The 15,137-nt window shown below is 43.9% G+C and overlaps 1 protein-coding gene across 1 annotated transcript in view; it reads left to right on the top strand.

Moving 5' to 3' along the window:
• Nucleotides 1–15,137, top strand: part of ABCA1 (ATP binding cassette subfamily A member 1) — a 706,841-nt gene that overhangs the window by 677,805 nt on the left and 13,899 nt on the right. The window contains 2 exon segments of the mRNA XM_030194329.1: nucleotides 10,606–10,740; nucleotides 12,426–12,529. Coding sequence (XP_030050189.1) covers nucleotides 10,606–10,740; nucleotides 12,426–12,529 — 239 coding nt within the window.

Here is a 15,137-nt window from a genome sequence, read left to right as displayed (position 1 = left end):
CATGAGTTCTTCAAAAAGTTCTTCACTTCAGTGGAGGAGTGGACTAGTGGTTAGGGTGGTGGACTTTCGTTTTGTGGAACTGAGTTCAATTCCCTCTTCAGACACAGGTAGCTCCTTTTTACTCTGGGCAAGTAACACTACTTTCATACTGTAACTTTGAGTTTGGCAACAAAACTAGCAAGCTATTAGCACATAAACTAAAACAGCAGGCAACTAAAGCGCATATTACTCAGATTAGGGATGAAAACGGGGATAAAATAGCGGATCCGGAGGCTATGCAAGCAATCTTCACGAGATTTTATGAAAACCTCTACACCCCGGATATCAGCCCTGAAGAGGTTGAGATTACAGCTTTCTTAGATAGGGTCACACTACCTACACTCTCAGAGAGTGCGCACAGCAGACTCTCTAGACCAATTAAGAAGGAGGAGGTCTTACAGGCAATTAAAGAGCTGGCACCTAGCAAGGCCCCAGGACCCGATGGTTTTACGAATAAGTTTTATAAAACTTGTGGCTCCTTTGCTGCAGAGGGTGTTCAATGACTTGGGAGAGCAGAGACTTGGCATCTGGCGCATATTATAGTTCTGCCCAAACAGGGCAAGGACCCACAATTATGTAGCTCGTATAGGCCAATCTCTCTCCTGGGGATGGATTATAAAATTTTCACTGCAATATTGGCGTCTCGCCTGCAACAATACCTTCCACAACTAGTTCACGAGGATCAAGCGGGGTTCGTGCGGGATCGCCAAACGTTTGATAATATTCGCAGGACACTACACCTTATCCAATCTGCCCATATAAAAAAGCTCCCGCTATGTATAATCTCCCTAGACACAGAAAAAGCATTCGACAGGGTGCATTGGCCATTCTTGTTCGCAACCCTGAAAAGGGTGGGTATTTCGGGAGGTTTTCTGCAATGGCTTTCTTTACTATATAGAGCGCCCACAGCTTCGGTTCGGGTTAATGGGAGACAATCTCCAGCGTTGTTGCTCAAGCGGGGGACACGGCAGGGATGTGCATTGTCGCCTCTCCTCTTCGCTTTGGTTGTGGAACCACTGGCAGCTTATATTAGATCACACCCAGATATAAGGGGATTGAGGATGGGAACAACAGAATCCTGGATATTATTATCCTCCTCACATTAACAAATCCTAGTACTTCACTTCCCATAATAGGGACGGCATTGCGAGATTATGGCTGGGTGGTGAGATTCAAGGTTAGCATTGACAAGTCAGAGGCATTAAACATCACAATCCCAGATGATCAAATTGCATGGTTGCGAGCTAATTTTCCTTTCAGGTGGGCTCCCAGAAGTAATAAATATTTAGGGGTAAATATAGCAAAGTGCTTGGAAGATTTATATGTGGCTAACTTCCCTGCAAAGGTACGGGAGCTTTTCTTGGAACTGGATAGGTAGGAGGGATTAACATCTCCTGGATGAGGCGGATCAGTTCGGTCAAAATGATTCTGCTGCCCAAACTGTTGTATTTGTTTATGGCGCTCCCCATTTCTTTACCTGAAAAGTTTTTTAAAGGCCTATAGCGTAGGGTCTTCTCATTTATCTGGAAACGGAAGCCGCCACGGGTGCGCCAGTCAGTGATGCATCAGCCGCGGGCACATGGGGGCATGGGAGTACCTTCATTTTTGCTTTACCATCAGGCGGCTCACCTCCGCATACTAGCGGAGTGGTTACATGGGGGAGCAAAGGCAATGGAGCAAATTTGGTGTTATTTACACCCATTAAGAGCTATCCCCTGGTTAACTGATAGAGAGATAAGGGACATCATAAAGGAAGTGCCCCCGATTGTGGGTTGGCCACTTACGACTTGGAGTAAAATTCGCACCAGGTTTTTTCGGGGGCGCACACTCTTTTTGCACACAATAATTCGCTTCGCACCGGGTTTTATCCTTGGATCCTTGTTTTAAGAACTGGGAAAGAGATGGCCTGTGGGAGCTGGGGCAGGTGTGGGAGGATGGGGAACTTCTTACATTTGAGGTAATACAAGAGGAGTATGGGATTTAAATCAGACATACCAAAAGAACGCATTACAAAACTATAATAGGACCAAACTACAAGGACACGCACAAACTCTTTTCACTTGTAAATAACCTCCTAAACACCACACGGGTCACCTCGAACAGCACAGACACCCCATCGGCAACCAACCTAGCGAACTATTTCAACGAAAAAATTACAAAGCTCCGATGCATGATACCAAGTAACACTACTGAGTACACAAGCATCCTTGAATGCTTAGAACCAAATCCTGGGGAATACCCAGCCGATCGATCATGGACCAATTTTGACCTGATTTCAGTAAATGAACTCACACACTGGCTCAGAAAATATGCCAAATCTCAATGCAAACTTGACATCTGCCCTACCAGCCTAATAAGATCCACACCCAAACAATTCATGCAAGACCTCACGAACCAAGTAAACTATAGACTCATAAATGGTCTCTTCGCCACGGAAAATGGAAACATCCTACTCACTCCGCTGCCAAAAGATGCCAAGAAAAGCACAATGGACTTAACCAACTACCGACCGGTCGCTTCTATCCCACTCACAACAAAATTGATGGAAGGCATAGTGATGAAACAACTCACGGAATACCTGACCAAACACTCAATTTTACATGAGTCTCAATCAGGATTTCGATCAAATCATAGCACTGAAACTGTACTAGTGTCGGCAATGAACTCATTCAAAAAAACGATCGCAACCGGCAATAACATACTCATACTACAATTCGACATGTCTAGTGCCTTCGACATGGTGGATCATGAAATTTTGTTACACCTACTAGAGTACTTTGGAATCAGAGGCCCAGTTCTCAAATGGTTTGAAGGATTCCTCACCACCAAATCCTACCAAGTAACAACGAATAAGGACAGATCGCCACCATGGATACCGGATGTCTAGTTCTCACCTCCCAATACAACACAAACAACTACCCTACTATAACCACCCCCTACTGCACACTTCCTATCTCAGAAAACCTGAAAATTCTTGGAGTCACCATTGACAGAAACCTCACTCTCGACACCCACGCGAAGAATACAACGAAAAAATGTTCCAGTCGATGTGGAAACTCAAAAGAATAAAACCTTTTTTCCCAAGAAACATCTTCCGCACCCTTGTACAGTCATTAGTAATAAGCCACTTGGACTACTGTAACGCTCTGTATGCAGGCTGTAAAGAACAGACCATCAAAAAACTCCAAACAGCCCAGAACACCGCAGCCAGACTCATTTTTGGAACACCTAAATATGAAAGTGCAAAACCCCTAAGAGAGAAACTGCACTGGCTCCCGCTCAAGGAACGAATTGAGTTCAAGATCTGCACGACTGTATACAAAATCATTCACGCAGATGCCCCACTCTATTTGTTAAACCTAGTGGACTTATCACCCAGAAATGCCAAAAGATCGGCCCGCAAATTCTTCAATCTGAACTTCCCCAGCTGTAAAGGAATGAAATACAAACAGGCTTATGCTACCACCTTTGCGTACAAAAGCACACAGTCTTGGAACGCATTACCCATGGTCCTGAAAACCATGACCAATCTAACCAGCTTTCACATAGCTTTGAAAACACATCTCTTCAACAAAGCCTACAAAAGTCACCCTCAATGAAACAAATCATTCCTTAAACCACCCAAGTACACCAAAAAACACCTCTCACACAACCTTACCTAACACCTTCCATCTAAATCCTCTTTCACCTCTGCTTATGATCGACTGTTTTTAATTCATGTAATGACGTTATCATATCTATACTCTGTAAGCCACATTGAGCCTGCAAAAAGGTGGGAAAATGTGGAGTACAAATACAATAAATAATTAAATAAATTTCTGCCTCGAATATTTTCCAATATTGCCAGCTAAGGAATTTTATCTTGAAGCGGGCTAGGGAAGAGCTATGTTTGAATGAAACGCAATTAGAAAGGGCAATGGCTGGTGGAGGTGGTAGAGGGGGGATATCTAGGCTATATAGAGCACTCTTGCTACAATCTCAGCCCATTCTACACTACACACACAAATGGGAAACAATTGTGGGGACTTCCTATGATTATTCAATGTGGGAAAGGGTGTTCACATCTTTGCTTAAGGTGTCTATCTCCAATGCTCTTGTGGAAAATGGCTATAAAATACTGTATTGTTGGTATTATACACCACAGAGGATAGCCAAAATGTTTAAAGGAGGGTTGCCTCTGTGCTGGCGGAAGTGTGGAATGGAAGGCGATATGGTTCATATATGGTGGGCCTGCCCCCATGCTCAACAGTATTGGACAAGGGTTGTGAAATTGATTGCTAGCATAACAAAAATAGTTCTTCCCATGAAAATTGAACACTGCCTATTGCATGTGAGGCCCCAGGGTACTAAAAAATATGCATATCAACTGGCCACACAGATATTGGTGGCTAGTAAAATGGTGTTGGCAGCGGCATAGAAGCAACAAACGTTGCCGGGACTACGGGTGATTCTGCAGAAACTGGACTATATACAGCTGATGTCCAAGTTAACTGCAGTGCGACAAAGTCGCCTGGTAGTGTATCATCATGTTTGGGATTCATATACTGAGTAGTCGGCTCAGCCCGACCCTACCTTGCCCATTACCTAGAGGGGGGGGAGTGGGAAGGGGGGAACACGAAGGGGTTAAAGAGTAATAACAAGTTCTGCTATTTGAAGATGGAAGTTTTTTATACCGTGTGTTTACAGTCCCCTTTGTATGTAATGGTTATGCTCAATAAAAATAAATAAACATTGAAAAAAAAAAAGAAAGGAAGGGGCAGATTTCGCTAATGTTGTAGATAAAGAAACGACAGGTTTTGGCGATCTGTTGAATATGTGCAGAGAAGAAGAGAGAGGAATCAAAGATGACTCCAAGGTTATGAGCCGAGGAGACAGGGAGGATGTGAGAGCCATTAACAGAGATAGAGAATGGGGGAAGAGGGGAGGTGGATTTAGGGGGAAAAAATTAGAAGTTCAGTTTTAGTCATGTTTAGCCTCAGATGGCGTTGAGACATCCAAGCAGCAATGTCAGACAAGCAGAATGAAATTTTGTCCTGGATTACGGTTGAGATTTCAGGGGTGGAGATGTAGATCTGAGAGTCATCTGCATAAAGATGGTATTGAAAGCCATGAGATGAAATTAGGGTACCAAGGGAAGAGGTATAGATGGAGAAAAGGAGGGGTCCAAGGACAGAACCCTGGGGGACACCAACTGAAAGCGGGATGGAGGTTGAAGAGGAACCGCCAGAGTGAACACTTCAACCTGGAATCCAATCGAGGATAGCGTATCAAGGAGTATGGTGTGGTTAACAGTGTTGAAAGCAGCAGATAAGTCAAGAAGGATTTAGCCAGCAGCAGGTCATTAGAGACTTTGGTAAGTGCAGTTTCAGTAGAGTGAAGAGGGCAGAAACCAGATTGGAGTGGGTCAAGAATAGGTTTGAGAAGAAAGGAAGTCAAGACAGCGGCGGTGAACAGCGCGTTCAAGTAATTTGGAGATGAAAGGAAGAAGGGAGATGGGGCGATAGTTGGGGGGACAGGTAGGGTCAAGTGAGGGTTTTTTAAGGAGTGGAGTGACAACAGCATGTTTGAAGGCCATAGGAACAGTTGCAGTGGAGAGTGAGAGATTAAGGATGTGACAGATGACAGGGATGATAGTAGGAGAGATAGTGCTAAGTAGATGAGTGGGGATGGGATCAGATGAACAGGTAGTACACTTAGAGGAGGAAAGAAGAAGGGCAGTTTCCTCAGTAGAAACTTCAGAGAAGGAGGAAAAAGAAGGAGAGGAAGGAGAGTAGGGGGTGTGGATTAAGGGAGAGAGAGATGGGGAGGGTTTGGATGAAAATTCAAGGTTAATCTTACGGATTTTGTCATGGAAGTGCTCAGCTAGGGTCTGAGGAGAAAGAGAAGGGGGAATTGGGGACGGAGGCACTTTGAGAAGAGAGTTCAATGTGGCGAAGAGAAGTCAAGGTTTAGAGCCAAGGGAAGTTGTCAATTGGGTGAAGTAATCTTGTTTGGCCTGCGAAAGGGCAGACTGGAAGGAGTTAAGCATGAATTTGAAATGAATGTTACATAAACCTTAGTGAAAATATAGTCTTATAGCACGCCTCCATAGGAGAAGGAAATTGAAGCAATAAGTAATGTCTAGAAGTATAAGAATATTTGAGACATCTTGATCAAGGATAACATATACTGAGAAGCAAGACCATGTAAAATTGAAAAGATAAAACAACACAATTTAAAAATGGACTGGGCTTCCAATGTAACTTCTGAAGTAAGGGCCTAGCACTCTCATATTTAGAAACTCTGCATATTAATCTGGCAGTTGTATTTTGCAGCATCTATAAGCAACATCACATAGCCCCACTGCATCCCACATAAATAATGCTGCAGTAGTTCAAGTAAAACATTAACAATGTTTGAACTATTAGACGAAAAGTACCCACTTCAATACAGGCCCAAATACGACACAGCTTCCATAGAAGTTTGAACACCCTAGCTGTAAGAGTTTGAATATGAGGCTCAAAAGGTAAGTGCTTATCTAAGGTTATTCCCAAGATTTTCAGAGAGTTCCAATTTATATTTAGCACAATTCAGTTCTAAGGTGCTCCCATAAGTTGCATAAGTTCTAATCACTAAAAACTGACTTTCCAACTACTGGAGATGTCATTTAAGCACCCTTTCTACCCATGAGGCCATTTAAGTTGTTTTGATTCATTCTATGTAGGGATCCTTTGTGTGTATCAAAAATGCATGGGATAAACTTTTTTCGTTTTGGAGGTTTTTTTAGGTGTTTTATTTTCTAGCTCATTTAGGGTCCTTTGAGGGTCCAAAAAATTAGTGTTTATTGATATATGCAAGGCATATTTTTCAGCTGAATCAAATACATACATTTGTGCAGCTGAGGCGCTGTCAGCACAGAGGTGGCACAACAGGCTAGACTGCTAGGGGAAGTCTATCCTAATATGGAACCTTGCATTACGAACTATAGCTACATTAGGAGCAGTGCTTTTTTTGTGCCGGTACGCAACAGTACGGCGTACCGGCACCTTTTTTTTTTGCTCGCCCCGTGACGGACGCAGTGCCAGCCCCCATTTCCGGCTGCTGCTGCTTCTGTTGAGCAGCAGCGGCCGCTACACAAAGAAAAAGATTTTTTAAAAACTTCAAACCTGGCTGAAACGCGGCACCCCGGCACTGTAGACAGCCATTAGGCATTGGCTGTTGCCCCGCAGCCGCTCCTCCTCTTGCCTCTACGTCACTGCGCTCCTCCGGGGTCTTCCTCCAGGGGCAGTGACGTAGAGGCAAGAGCGGCTGCGGGCAGTGTTGCCAGGTGGGCGGTTTTACCGCCCAATTGGGCGGTTTTCCGCGACCCGCCGCGGGAAATTTTTGCCCGCGGCGGGTTGCGGTTTTTGGGCTGTTTTTGGCCTTCAGGGCGGTTTTTTTCGGCCGCGGGGGGGCGGGGTTAGTGACGTTTTGGGTGGGGTTAATGACGTTTTGGGCGGGGTTAGTGACGTGGGAGGCGGGGCCGATGACGTGGGAGGCGGGGCCGATGACGTGGAGGCGGGGCCGATGACGTGGGAGGCGGGGGCGATGACGGGGAGGCGGGGCCGGTGACGTGGGAGGCGGGGCCGGTGACGGCGGGGCGGGGTTGATGACGGCGGGGGCGGGGTTGATGACGCGGGGGTGGGGGTGTCAGGGGCGGGGTTTGTGTTTGGGCGGGTTTTGGGCTGTTTTTTGGGCTCCATCGGGCTGGAAAAAAATTTTCCACCTGGCAACCCTGGCTGCGGGGCAACAGCCAATGCCTAATGGCTGTCTACAGTGCCGGGGTGCCGCATTTCAGCCAGGTTTGAAGTTTTTTTTTTAAATCTTCTTTTTCTTTGTGTAGCGGCCGCTGCTGCTCAACAGGAGAAGCAGCAGCGGCCGGAAATAGGGGCTGGTGCCGCGTGCGTCGCAACTTCGCGCCGTTCGCGGGAAACTTGGCAGGGAGAGGGAAACCAACAGAGGGAAGGATTGGGGAGAGAGAGAAAGAGGGAAACCAACAGAGGGAAGGATTGGGGAGAGAGAGGGAAACCAACAGAGGGAAGGATTGGGGAGAGAGAGACAGAGAAAGAGAGAGGGAAAACAACAGAGGGAAGGATTGGGGAGAGAGAGGGGAAAACAGATGGAAGGATGGGGAGAGAGAGGGAAAAACAGATGGAAGGATGGGGAGAGAGAGGGAAAAACAGATGGAAGGATTGGGGAGAGAGAGGGAAAACAGATGGAAGGATGGGGAGAGAGAGGGAAAAACAGATGGAAGGATTGGGGAGAGGGGAAAAACAGATGGAAGGATGGGGAGAGAGAGGGAAAAACACAGATGGAAGGATTGGGGAGAGAGGGAAAAACAGGAAAGAGAGAGGGAAAACAGATGGAAGGATGGGGAGAGAGAGAGGGAAAAACAGATGGAAGGATGGGGAGAGAGAGAGAGGGAAAACGGAAGGATAGGGAGAGAAAGAGGGAAGACGCTGGATGGAAGAATGCAGAAAGAAATAGGGGAGACACTGGAAGGATGGGGAGAGAAAGCAGAGCTGCTGGATGGAAAAGGGGAATAGAGAAAGACTGGAGAATAAGAGGAAGGGGCATGGGGAGAACAAGGGTGAGGAAAAGATGAAAAGCCACAGGTAGATGAAGGAAATTAAAGAATGGATAGTAAGAATGAATTAAAAATATTGAAGAAAGCAAAGAAAAAGGAGACAAAAATGACAAATGGCACAGAAGAGTTAAGCGAAAACAAAGGAAAGGAGAATCACAGAATGGGACCAATATGGAAAGAAAAACAGTCACCAGACAACAAAGGTAGAAAAAAATCATTTTATTTTCATTTTAGTGTTTGTAATATGTCCAATTTGAGAAATCACATTGGCTGTCTTATTTTGCACTGGGTATACTACTACTACTACTTAGCAAATCACGTTATTTTTTTCTCCTATAGTACTGTAATATTTTCAATGATGTCTGTTTATATGCGCCATGGCTGGTATAGGGGGTGTGGTTAATGTGGGTGTGGCTATCATAGGGGTGCCGGTACTCATTATGGGCAGGGTCACCACATATGGCTATATGTGGTGACCCCGCCCATAATGAGTACCGGCACCTTTTTTTCTACAAAAAAAGCACTGATTAGGAGTCAGGGCCTGTGCAGACCAATTTGGTGGGGCCCCATCCTAGCCCTAGCCCCGCCCCCACCCCAGCTCCACCCCATTGATAAGATTATTCAATTTTTAGAAAATTTTTTATTTATGAAATTTCAAATAAAGACAAATGAAGCCAAGCTTGTACAGAAAAACTGATTGCAATAATAAGCACATTGCTATCATGAAACCCCCCCCTCCCCAGAAATTATTCAGTTCAAGTCCAATACAATTAGTAATTCCAATTCTCATAACCCCAGGGGACATACAATCTCTCCACTGCAAAACACTATACACAAACTTGTGCAAAAACACACTCATAACCTTACCAAACCATAACAGCACTAATTCCAAAGACAGGACGAGCTACAACCTTATACGTGGAAAGGCAGAACTGTAATTACACCAGACTCTAAAACACCAATACACTACCTCGTGAAAAAAAAAAAAAAACAACAAAAAGGGCTGCAAATACTACACGCTAAGCAGGATACTGCACCTTGATCACACATGAAAAACACATGACACAACAGATATGAAGGCAAAATACTGAACTGGAAAGTTACCTCAAGAAGTCAGACTCCGCATGCAGCAATGGTACGATGTGTCTTTCCTGCTTGGAGGTCCATAACTTGTTGAACAGAAGAATCACAGTGCAGGCAGGGTAGGGAGGGGATGAAACTCAATATATCCATACAGTAATAACCAACAAATACAGAGTTGTGCCGGCAGTTCATGCTTTATTTGGAAATTTGTTGAACAACACATATGTCGCGCACTGGTACATTCATAACATCCACTACAAAGTTTATTGACCATCGTTATGCATAGTACCTTCAAAGATACATGAAAATGTGAATAAATACATTAGAAGACGGGAGGGGAGGGGAGGGGGAGAGGAAGGGGGGAATGTTTGATAATGTTTGAAAAATTTTGATGATAGAACTTCAGATGTATTGTTCATTACTAGATTTATGTATTGTTCATTACTAGATTTATGCTGATTGATATGGAAATTTTAAACACGTGCAATCATCAATAAAAAATAATTGAAACAAAAAAAAATGACCCCTTAGTTACTATACAACACTTCTCTATTGGCATAGCCAAATGTATAATTTGTTATTTTGGACATTTGTTTTTGACGTTCTGTCTGAAGTTGTTTAGCATGGTTATTTTATTCCTGTTAAAGATATGCAAGATCAGGTTGGAATATGATCAGCTTAGAAAAAGAAAATTTAATATTTTAAATTGCCGCAGAGATGTACTTAGTTATGTGTTGATTCTGAGTGTGGAGGAGATATTTATAACATGTGTAAATAGCTTCTACCTTTGAAATGGGCCCATTAATTCAGAAGAATTTCTGTACTGTGCACAGTGCTGTGGTTCATAGAGGAGGTCATATTTCCATATTTTTCTGCAGGTGGCTGAATGGGCTATTCGCAAACTGGGCCTTGTGAAGTACTCTGAAAAATGCGTGGGGAACTATAGCGGAGGGAACAAACGCAAGCTGTCTACGGCCATTGCGCTGATTGGAGGGCCACCTGTGGTATTCCTGGTTAGTGCTTCCCATTCATTATATCCTTGATTGACCTGTACCACTGGCCAGTTTTCTCTAAACAAAAACAGAGATGTAATCTAGATGCTAAACCACTGGTGGATGAATTTGTTGCTAAAGCTATAAGCTAGTTAATGGGTTGTTGAGTTCCCAAATTCCAGCTCTGCCATTCTGGATATAGGCTTCTAGGCCTCCTTTTTGCAAAACTCTTGGATCATGGAAATGACCAAATATTTATTAACATCCTGTTTGTCTGTCCTAATTAGATTGTAAGCTCTGTCGAGCAGGGACTGTCTCTTCATGTTCAAGTGTACAGCGCTGCGTACATCTAGTAGCGCTAAAGAAATGATAAGTAACATCACACTGCAGCATTTTTTCTTATGGTGCACAAAAATATTTGTGTTATCTCAGGAAAATATTCGGCTGTGTCCCATGGAGATTCTTTGTTCTGCATAATTGTTTTCCACTTCACAATTTTGCAGGATAAAGACCATAGAGCTTTGAGTATTTATTATTGTTGGCATTGAGGAGGTAATCTTATAACAGGATGTCTATGTCAAAAATTGAAGAAAACCCCTATATTGTTTTATAAAAGCAGCATAGACACTTATGCAACTTTATAAAATAGGCTCCCAGAACCAGCCCCAACAGCACACAAATGCTCATGCATTTTTTTTACCCCTGCTCTGAAGATGAGGTAAATGTGTGCATGTGCATGTGTGCATGTGTAGCTAAAGCATTTTTACTTTTGAATACAATTTTTTCTTTTACTTAGGGGCCCTTTTACTAAGTTGCGTTAGGTATTTAAGTGTGCCTAATGCAGCAAAAAAATGGAGTACGGCGGGAGCATTAAGCATCCTGCAGTAAGGGTTCCTTTTACTAAGCTGTGGTAAAAGGGGGCCTGCGGTGGCGTCAGCGCATAGGGGTTTTTTTCAAAGGGTAAGTAACCATTGGCGCAACCATTTACTCCTGGAGCCCTTACCGCCTCCCACAGTAACCCAGTGCTATAAAAATATAAAAACATTCCTATTGCTGGAAATGGCACATGGTGCACGCTGAAACTACCACCGGCCTCCTGATCGAGGCCGGCAGCAGGGCCAATTTGCTGTGTACATTACCGCTGCTTGATAAAAGGGCCCCTAAATTTGCAATGTGTGCACACTAACAGTATGCTAAAAATGTTTTTTTTTTTTTTGAGGGGGGCGTATCGGAGTGGAAAGTACATTACCAGATATTGTAGGAGCCCTTACTACCTACAAAATAGGTAGTGGTACGTGCTCCTGCGGTAATTTTGGAAAATGGCAATGTGCTAATGGCAATATTGGTGCGTGGCCATTAATGCAAAAAAAAAGAAAATCAGGGTTTTTACAGCCATGGTAAAAATGGCCTTAATGTGTGGGAAAGACTTGCCTAAGGACAAGAAGGTTTTTTTTTTTTTACCATGGCTTTATCCTAGAAACCACTTGATTCTCTAGTTTTTCACAGGTATTACTTGACTTTTTCCTATATTTAAAAGCACTCCTCGTTTTTAAAATTTTATTTACATTTATTTAAAATCACTTATAACCCACCATATCAGTAAGTTCAAGGCAACGCATTTTTTAATTCTGTGTACTTCAGCATTGAAAATGAATGGAAAAAAATTAACTTGGCATATGTACATTTCTTTGCATTTAATATTGCAGGATGAACCAACCACAGGGATGGATCCCAAAGCACGGCGCTTCTTATGGAACTGTGTGCTTAGTGTCATCAAGGAGGGCCGCTCTGTGGTGCTCACCTCTCACAGGTATGTTCGGGACTAGTTATATCACACTAAAATCTTGCTGCTTAAAGTCTTATATTCATGCTTATCTTTATACTCATTACAAACTTGATATACCGCTCTTTGTAGTGTATCAGGGTGGTTTACTGAATAAGGGAGAAAACATAAAAGGAGAGAAAAGGAAAATAGTTTCTTGCAGCATCTACATCCCCTATCCCAAAGTCCACCATCGTTGCGAGAGAACCTCTGATAGACATCAAATTCTTGAGAAAATACATAAATCTTCAAGGCTGTCTTAAAAAATGCCACTGACATTGTCAGCAGGTCATCCTTCCACTGTTTGGCCCCAGTGAACCCTGTTTAGCAGACATGCTTCACCGCTGATCTTTCTCCCTTGCAACACCGGTTGATTTCAATTCCTTGCCCTTCTGCCACCGCTTCCTCACAGGACTGCTTCTTTGAGTTTGCCATTCAATAATAACCCCAACAAACAGACAGAAACTCCAGCAGTCTTAGAATAAAGGGATTCACTTTTATTCACAGCCATTCAATTGTAGTGAAGTCAGCAACACAGTACAACGATCTCAATTTGCAGTCTTTGACAAGTTCATGTTCACAATGCCAGACAGAGATTTCCTGTTATTTCGCTGAATATAGTTCAATGACCTTTACCCCTCTCTCTTTTACTCTCAGTTAGTTGCTAGGTATCAAGTTACACCACAGCTCCTTGCAACACACAAGCCTGCTTAAGCACTTGCTGCCACAGGTTTCTTCCCAGCTGTATCAATCCTGTCCTCCCCTAGCCAGGAAGCTCTTCACCTTAGCACCAGCAGTCTGTGCACATGCCACCACCTCCATTCTCTCCTCTTCATTCTCCTCCTTTTTATCCCATTCCATCTCCTCTACTTCCTCCCAGGGCTCCCTCAGCTGCTCTTCATCACCCTGACCATCTCCCAATCCTGCTCCTCCCCCTCTTGTGTCGGGTCAGATGCATTGTGGGAATCATGGTTCCTAGGCAAATTGATGCATGTGGGAAAGAGGAACCCGAATTATAGCTACGTAATGCAAGGTTCTACGTTAGGAGTCACCGACCAGGAAAGGGATCTATACGTCATCGTTGATCACAGCCTACTCATTGACACACTGTCCTCACTTGGATTTTGGAATTCTGCTCTCTCCTGGTTCTCTTCTTATCTCTCACAGCGTACTTTTAGTGTATACTCTGGTGGTTTCTCCTCTTCCTGTATCCCGCTGTCAGTGGATGTACCTCAAGGATCAGTTCTAGTACCTCTCCTTTTCTCCATCTATACTTCCTCCCTAGGTGCTTTGATCTCATCACACGGCTTTCAGTATCACCTTTACGCTGATGACTCCCAGATCTACCTTTCCACACCAGTAATCTCTGCAGAAATCCAGTCCAAAGTATCTGCCTACCTCTCTGACATTGCTACCTGGATGTTTCACCGCCACCTGAAACTCAATATGTCCAAAACTGAACTCCTTATCTTCCTTCCTAAGCCAACCTCTCCCCATCCCCCATTCTCTATTTCTGTCGACGCTCATTCTTCCTGTCTCGTCTGCTCGCAACCTTGGGGTCATCTTTGACTCCTCCCTCTCCTTCTCTGCCCATATTTAACAGATTGCTAAAACCTGTCGTTTCTTCCTTTATAACATCGCCAGAATTTGCCCTTTCCTTTCTGAACATCAGAACCCTCATCCACACTTTCATCACCTCTGCAACTTGCTTCTCTCAGGTCTTCCACTCAGCCATCTCTCTCCTCTTCAATCTGTTCAAAACTCTGCCGCACGACTAATATTTTGCCAGAGTCGTTATGCCCTCTCCTGAAATCACTTCACTGGCTCCCTATCTGTTTCCATATACAATTCAAGCTCCTCTTGTTGACCTATAAGTGCATTCACTCTGCAGCCCCTCACTACCTCTCCCTACACTCCTTCCCTAGATCTCCGTTCACTAGGCAAATCTCTCCTAATTGCACCCTTCTCCTCCATCGCTAACTCCAGACTCCGCTCCTTCTATCTCGTCGCACCTTATGCCTGGAATAGGCTTCCTGAGCTCCATCCCTGGCTGCCTTCAAATCCGGGCTAAAGGCCTACCTGTTTGATGCTGCTTTCGACTCCTAACTTGTAACTTTTATCTTATCCTTATGTGTCCTTTTGTCTGTCCTTCTCTTATCCTTTTTGGTCCTGTCTGTTTGTCCTGATTTAGATTGTAAGCTCTTTTGAGCAGGGACTATCTTCTTCATGTTCAATTGTAAAGCGCTGCATACGACTAGTAGCGCTATAGAAGTGATTTATAGTAGTAGTAGTAGTTGATGATATGTTGAAACCCTCTGCTCAGTGTGCGGCTGCGGGTAAGAAAGAATGTTAGGTATTATTAGGAAAAGAATGGAAAACAAAAATAAGGACGTTAAAATGCCTTTGTATCACTCCATGGTGCGAGCGCACCTCGAATATTGTGTTCAATTCTGGTCACCACATCTCAAAAAAGATAATAGTGGAATTAGAAAAGATACAGAGAAGGGCGACAAAAATGATAAAGGGAATGGGACAACTTCCCTATGAGAAAAGACGGCTGAGGGGTGATATGATAGAGGTCTATAAAATAATGAGT

This window comes from Microcaecilia unicolor, chromosome 2 (genome assembly GCF_901765095.1).
Source record: "Microcaecilia unicolor chromosome 2, aMicUni1.1, whole genome shotgun sequence".
Classification (NCBI taxonomy): Eukaryota; Metazoa; Chordata; class Amphibia; order Gymnophiona; family Siphonopidae; genus Microcaecilia; species Microcaecilia unicolor.
Note: the sequence above shows the minus strand (reverse complement) of the source record. Positions and strands in the feature narration are given on the sequence as shown.